Below are 8,247 nucleotides of genomic sequence, written 5' to 3'. Positions count from 1 at the left end.
GCACACAGACACATACAACAGAGAAACAGCACACAGACACCACAGAGAAACAGCACACAGACACCACAGAGAAACAGCACACAGACACCACAGAGAAACATGTGATTACATTTCCTAGAGACTAACAAACATAAAATGAAAAATACAGATTGTTCATCCATTTTTTTTGTTGTATTGCACTGAGATCATGAACTGAAAAATGACCTGTTTTGAGTTGATTCCGCTCGCTCAGAAAATGCATCAAGATTAATTTAGTCTTGTTTTAAGATATTCTGACCTGTTTTAAGGCTTTTTAAGGTTAAAGTGAAATTATCTGTCAGCGCACTCAAATAATGTGTCTTGGTAAGATGTCAATGCCTTCCAATAGTATCAAACGCTGTATCTAAGGAAGGTGGATGTGTTTTGCAGTGCAAACCGTATGTACCCACAAGCGTTGCACAGTGTGATGTCCTGTAGAGAAACCACAAGTTTCAGAAAATCCATCCAATTCAGAAATACAGACTCACCACAGTACAGACAGACGGCATCTCCATAGGAAAACACAGACAGACCATAAGACAGACCGTAGGAAAACACAGACAGACCATAAGACAGACCATAGGAAAACACAGACAGACCATAGGAAAACACAGACAGACCATAGGAAAACACAGACAGACCATAGGAAAACACAGACAGACCATAGGAAAACACAGACAGACCATAAGACAGACCGTAGGAAAACACAGACAGACCATAGGACAACACAGACAGACCATAAGACAGACCATAGGAAAACACAGACAGACCATAGGAAAACACAGACAGACCATAAGACAGACCATAGGAAAACACAGACAGACCATAAGGAAAACACAGACAGACCATAGGACAACACAGACAGACCATAGGAAAACACAGACAGACCATAGGAAAACACAGACAGACCATAGGACAACACAGACAGACCATAGGAAAACACAGACAGACCATAGGACAACACAGACAGACCATAGGAAAACAGACAGACCATAGGAAAACACAGACAGACCATAGGACAACACAGACAGACCATAGGAAAACACAGACAGACCATAGGACAGCACATACAGACCATAGGAAAACACAGACAGACCATAGGAAAACACAGACAGACCATAGGACAACACAGACAGACCATAGGAAAACACAGACAGACCATAGGAAAACACAGACAGACCATAGGACAACACATACAGACCAAAGGAAAACACAGACAGACCATAGGACAACACAGACAGACCATAGGACAACACAGACAGACCATAGGACAGACCATAGGACAACACAGACAGACCATAGGAAAACACAGACAGACCATAAGACAGACCGTAGGACAACACAGACAGACCATAGGAAAACACAGACAGACCATAGGAAAACACAGACAGATCATAGGAAAACACAGACAGACCATAGGAAAACACAGACAGACCATAAGACAGACCATAAGACAGACCATAAGACAACACAGACAGACCATAGGACAACACAGACAGACCATAAGACAGACCATAGGACAACATAGACAGACCATAGGACAGACCATAGGACAACACAGACAGACCATAGGACAACACAGACAGACCATAGGACAGACCATAGGAAAACACAGACAGACCATAGGACAGACCATAGGAAAACACAGACAGACCATAGGACAACACAGACAGACCATAGGACAACACAGACAGACCATAGGAAAACACAGACAGACCATAAGACAGACCATAGGACAACACAGACAGACCATAGGAAACACAGACAGACCATAGGAAAACACAGACAGACCATAGGAAAACACAGACAGACCATAGGAAAACACAGACAGACCATAGGACAACACAGACAGACCATAAGACAGACCATAGGAAAACACAGACAGACCATAGGAAAACACAGACAGACCATAGGACAACACAGACAGACCATAGGAAAACACAGACAGACCATAGGAAAACACAGACAGACCATAGGACAACACAGACAGACCATAGGAAAACACAGACAGACCATAGGAAAACACAGACAGACCATAAGACAACACAGACAGACCATAGGACAGACCATAGGAAAACACAGACAGACCATAGGAAAACACAGACAGACCATAAGAAAACACAGACAGACCATAGGACAGACCATAGGAAAACACAGACAGACCATAGGAAAACACAGACAGACCATAGGAAAAAAACAGACCATAAGACAGACCATAAGAAACACAGACAGACCATAGGAAAACACAGACAGACCATAGGACAGACCATAGGAAAACACAGACAGACCATAGGACAACACAGACAGACCATAGGAAAACACAGACAGACCATAGGACAACACAGAGAGACCATAGGACAACACAGACAGACCATAGGACAACACAGACAGACCATAGGAAAACACAGACAGACCATAGGAAAACACAGACAGACCATAGGACAACACAGACAGACCATAGGAAAACACAGACAGACCATAGGAAAACACAGACAGACCATAAGACAACACAGACAGACCATAGGAAAACACAGACAGACCATAAGACAACACAGACAGACCATAGGAAAACACAGACAGACCATAGGACAACACAGACAGACCATAGGAAAACACAGACAGACCATAGGAAAACACAGACAGACCATAAGACAACACAGACAGACCATAGGAAAACACAGACAGACCATAAGACAACACAGACAGACCATAGGAAAACACAGACAGACCATAGGAAAACACAGACAGACCATAGGAAAACACAGACAGACCATAGGAAAACACAGACAGACCATAGGACAACACAGACAGACCATAGGACAGACCATAGGAAAACACAGACAGACCATAGGACAACACAGACAGACCATAGGACAACACAGACAGACCATAAGACAGACCATAGGAAAACACAGACAGACCATAGGACAACACAGACAGACCATAAGACAGGACATAGGAAAACACAGACAGACCATAGGAAAACACAGACGGCATGTCCATAGGAAAAACATTTTATTGAAAAACATTTTCAGTTCTTTAACAGACTGGTGGAATGTGTGTCACTTTAGTTCATTTTGTTTTTGAATGTTTAACCATTTCAACGGCCTGGTCATCTGAAACTGCAAGGGGAGGGGTTACTGATACAGCCACCTGGAAACCAGGACAGACTAACGAAACCAGGACAGACTAACGAAACCAGGACAGGGAGACAAATGAACAACCCAATCGTAATACTGTGTCACTTACTGAACAGAAATCAAATTTAAAAATTTAAAAAACAGAACAACAACAAAAATGAATTCAATAAATATTTATGGTACACAGGAATATGCAGCAGTCGGTTTGGCAACTTGTTCTCTCGATTGTTTCCAAACCAAATTGCCATGGAAACAGTGCAAAAGGGGGAGGGAGTGGGAGGAGGACAAGGGCTTTCCAACGAGCGCTAGCTAAAATACATAGCAACAAAACAAACAAAAACAAAACAAAACAAAACAAAAATCTAATTGTATACAAAACATCTTACTTTAAGAGTTGATAAAAACATTGTTTTATTGATCTTGTCAATATATACACAAGCTATTTACCAACAAACATATGCTCTGTTTTACAGAAGAGTGTCCCATTTGCTCTTTATTCCTGTCCATTTACTTTCCTAAAAAGGTGAATAAGGCTATTGTAACATCCCAGGATCCATAAACAATACAAACATTCATGTATTTACAGTTTCTCACCTACAGATAGAACGGTGCAAAATTACTGAGTCAGGTGACCAAGGGCTGACCAATACGAGCAAGGCATTTTACAGTTAGCCTGAAGTACTTCTCCTAGCCAGCTTACTAACATTCTCTCAACATGGCTGCAACATTTCATTGACATTAATTAACAGAGACATAAAAATCGACCCTAGCCGTTTTAGAAGAATGTCAGTTGTACGTTAGCTAGGATAAGGACGTCAGATTCAAAGAAACTAAAACGATTGTCATATTCTGTCGCAGTCAAGACAGCAACTAAACATCAATTTGTTTTGTGATTCCTGGTGTGTGTGTTCTCTCTCTCGCTCTTTCTTTCTTAAATAACTGTCCGGGTGCATTTAATTTTCAAAACATTTTTTTTCCCCTCCTCTTCACAGTTTACCTTGGAACTAAATAAATGTTAAAATAATACTAGAAATCAAAAACTCTAACAGCAGGCTCGTGTGATGTACTTTACTCGTTTTGTTGTTGTCCTGTTTGTTGTTACATCTCTCAGTGGTTTAAGAACACTTTCCATAGGTGTAGATTTCTCTCAATTCTTAAAAAAATAAATAGAAATTGCATATTTGCAGATTTTGTAGCCTCTTAGAGGCACAAACCCCAGATCATACAAGGCTTGGTGAAATTTGATGTTCTTAATGAACTAATGAGAATGTTGGTTGTGAACAGATACATGATTTGGGCGTGGTATAAGTCACAATCGTGTTCTCATTTTCTTAAGTCAATGTTTTCAAATGCGTGTGAATAAAAGAGAACAAAATGGCTGTCTTTCACTGGCCTTGCTCAACAGGAGGCACACACACACACACACACACACACACACACACACGGTAGCATGGGGAAAGAGGGGCACAGGGTCATCATGAGAATTTCCCATGGTCCTTTGGGAGATGCTACAGTGAAGGAGTGTGGGATACACTGCTGGTCTGCCTCGTGGTTATGCTATTTTGGGTCCAACAACCTCCTCTCCCCTTGGGGCATATGTCCAGGATGCCCTCCCTATCCCCTTCCCAGGCTCTAGTCCTGTGTCTCTGGGTGGAAGTTAATGAAAAGATGGGACATTGTGGGTGAATTAGATCATTAAAACTCTAGCTTGCATAATGTGTACTTTTATACCAGACTAAAGACTACATCACTGTCTTTCTGACAACACCTCTAATGAGTCTATGATGAATAAATAATGATTTTTTTCAGATGGTTTATTTCTTACTCTTTCTGTTTTCAAAATGTCCTCCTTTAAATGTACATCTATTTTTCTAACTAAAAAATAATAATAATAATAATAAGTAAAAAATTTAAAAAACAACAAGGAAATGCTAAAGATGACGTTTGAGAAAAAGTGACAATGAGCTTTGATGTCCCTGTGCTTTTTTTTTTAGGATGGCAACGGTTCTTGTTGCCCCTGGGAACAGACACTACGGAACCTAGAGCTGTTTCAGACAGTGGCTGGGTTAAACTCCACCAGACCTCTCTGTTTCAGACAGCGGCTAGGTTAAACTCCACCAGACCTCTCTGTTTCAGACAGTGGCTGGGTTAAACTCCACCAGACCTCTCTGTTTCAGACAGCGGCTAGGTTAAACTCCACCAGACCTCTCTGTTTCAGACAGTGGCTGGGTTAAACTCCACCAGACCTCTCTGTTTCAGACAGTGGCTGGGTTAAACTCCACCAGACCTCTCTGTTTCAGACAGTAGCTGGGTTAAACTCCACCAGACCTCTCTGTTTCAGTAGCTGGGTTAAACTCCACCAGACCTCTCTGTTTCAGACAGTAGCTGGGTTAAACTCCACCAGACCTCTCTGTTTCAGTAGCTGGGTTAAACTCCACCAGACCTCTCTGTTTCAGACAGCAGGTGGGTTAAACTCCACCAGACCTCTCTGTTTCAGACAGCGGCTGGGTTAAACTCCACTTAGACCTCTCTGTTTCAGACAGTGGCTGGGTTAAACTCCAGTTAGACCTGGGCTTCTCTTATCTTTACCTTTCCTCCGTGTAGCTGAAACTGCAGCAGCAAGGCATGGTGGGATTTCTTATTGCCTGTATTTCCGGTTCACCAACACTTCTCGGTGTTGTAGAGGCCAATCTCTGGAAAGTCAGTCCTTGCTACTATTACAACCATACTGAAAGGGGATACAGCTTCTATCCTGTCTCTCTTTCACCCCCTCTGCCAGCACCTCTCTCTCCCTCTCTGTGATCTGACTGCTTGACTGGGTAGAGGGACAGGGGGGGGGTTAAAAGTGCTGCTCTATGATTCATTTAGGTCCTCCACCCTTCCCAGAAGCCACCTGGTGAGCCCTGACCACTCAGAGGGAGTAGAAAGAGCAGCATGTCCCCCGATATGACGGAACACAAATAAAACACCTCCACATGGTCCAGCCCTCTCTAAGTCCTGCTTTCTGCTCTCTCAGTGCTGGGCTGCAGTGTGTGTGTGTGTGTGTGTGTGTGTGTGTGTGTGTGTGTGTGTGTGTGTGTGTGTGTGTGTGTGTGTGTGTGTGTGTTTGTATTTGAAAGTCACGTACACCAGCACGGCATGAGCTGCGACAAAACCACGTTACCAAAAAAATAAATAATCTGCAAGTTGAACAATACCAGGAATGAACCAACAATAACGAAGCTATAAAAAGGAATCGTGTGGTTTTCTTCTTCTCCAAAACATTTTTTCAAGTAACCACGGTAATGATTGATGATGCAAGAAAGTAAAAGGTGTGGTCGGAAACGATGAGGGAATTATGGGTCATAACGAGCACGAGGGTCTGAACCGTTCACAATGACTGACAGTGGGTGAGTGTGTGGGTGTGTGGGTGATAGGGTGAGTGAGTGGGTGGGTGGTTGTGTGGTTGATAGGTTGGTGTCCGTGTGTCATTCGGGATTGTCCCAGAGTGGATATTTCCACAAAGTGTCTCATGGCTAACTGCCATTACTGACATGAGTTCAAGGTCCGCCCCTTCTCTCCTTTTCCTCTCTCTGCCATCCCTCTCTCTGCCATCCCTCTCTCTGCCATCCCTCTCTCTGCCATCCCTCTCTTTGCCATCCCTCTCTCTGCCATCCCTCTCTCTGCCATCCCTCTCTTTCTCCCTCCATTGCCTCTTTCCCTCTATTTCCCAGCAGTAGTCTCTTTTGGGGAGAATCGCAGAGCAGGATATCCAGGGAGGTTTGGGTCCTCCTCTGTTCCTTCTGTGTGCCCAAAACAAACACGTGTAGGGGACAGGGGGGGGCATCTTTCTGTCTCTCCAACCATCCATCTGTCCTTACGTCCGTCCGTCCACACAAACACACAAGCTGCTGGGAGAGAAGAGAAGCGGATAGGAGGTATTTCCCCCCCCAAAAAAAAATCCGCAGGAGAGCAGCTTTTCTCTTTCACGTTCTCGAAACGAATCCCAAAAAAACAAGGAATATCAACCACAAATAGTAACGTTTCTGTAAAAACAACAAGAACAATAACAGAGAGAAAGGAGGGTCCAATCCCAAAAACCAGCCCTGCCAGGGAGGTTGGAGGTGAGGTTTAGACCTTGTAGTAGATGTTAGCAGGGCTCTGGGGGGGCATCTCCTGAACGATGTAGACCGGGTGACCGTAATCCCCGCTCACTTTCTCGTAGTGCGGGCAGAAGACGCTGTCTGAAGTCCTGAGAGGGATGATGATGTCACTGGGCTCCGAGCCGTTGTTGTTGCCCCGTTTGGGCGTGGCCAGCGTGCTGAGGGACAGCGTGGTGCCGTGCTGCGGAGAGTGCTTGCGGTGCCGTCGCCGGTACTTGAGCAGCAGCAGGACCAGCATGATGATGATGACGATGAAGATGACGCTGCCCGAGGCGATGCATGCGAACAGGGCCACCTCGGAGCCGATGATGCTGGAGGATTTGCCACCCGTCCCCTGGTCGCCCTCGCCCTCCCTGTACGACGAATCTGAGAGGAGAAGAAAATGGAAACTGTGAGTGAAAATAATGAATCAAACCTGTTAATATTCACACAGAGGGAGGTGAGATGGAGGGAGAAGAAGAGGGAGGGGTCATAGTAGGAGGATTAGAGGGTATCCATTCAGTTTCTCTCTGTCTCTCTGTGTGTGTGTCTCTCTCTCTCTCCCTCTCTCCCTCTCCCCCTCTCCCTCTCCCCCTCTCCCTCTCCCCCTCTCCCTCTCCCTAAAAAGTGTCTGGTCAGCCCAAGACATACTTAATGGACATATGGCCACGGTACTTATTGTTATTTGGATGTTTGCAATGATATGTTAGCTTTGTGGCTACTGCTAACCTTGTTTGTTTCTCTCCCTCTCTCACTCTCTTACTCTGTTTCTCTCACTCTCTCACTCTTTATCTCACTCTCTTTCTCCAGCTATGGCACAGCACAGTCTCACATAGAGCACCATTCAGTAGAATTTCAATAACAAACCAAACCTATGATGAATATAGACACATTCATTTTCTACTTATTACTAGGTCCACAGGGAAATAGATCGTATTATAAGATGGAAGAAGCAATATTGATTCATA

The 8,247-nt window shown here is 44.1% G+C and overlaps 1 protein-coding gene across 7 annotated transcripts in view; it reads right to left on the bottom strand.

Moving 5' to 3' along the window:
* Positions 1–3,016: 3,016 nt before the first annotated feature.
* The window catches only part of LOC112238439 (ephrin-B2a), a 49,527-nt gene continuing 44,296 nt past the window's right edge, over positions 3,017–8,247 (bottom strand). The window contains exons 5-7 of one of the 7 annotated variants that reach the window (XR_006083144.1): positions 5,602–7,666; positions 5,524–5,564; positions 3,017–5,486 (exon numbers count right to left, since the gene is read on the bottom strand). Coding sequence is in view for 1 of the 7 variants with exons in the window: in XM_042320002.1 (XP_042175936.1) it covers positions 7,269–7,666 (398 nt within the window). In the remaining 6 variants the exon portion in view is untranslated. Of the gene's footprint in view, positions 7,667–8,247 lie in introns of all 7 variants that reach the window. The other 6 variants (XR_006083140.1, XR_006083141.1, XR_006083143.1 and 3 more) reach the window with 6 other exon arrangements.

Source organism: Oncorhynchus tshawytscha, linkage group LG03 (assembly GCF_018296145.1).
Source record: "Oncorhynchus tshawytscha isolate Ot180627B linkage group LG03, Otsh_v2.0, whole genome shotgun sequence".
NCBI lineage: Eukaryota > Metazoa > Chordata > Actinopteri > Salmoniformes > Salmonidae > Oncorhynchus > Oncorhynchus tshawytscha.
This window is presented reverse-complemented; position numbering and strand designations above follow the sequence as displayed.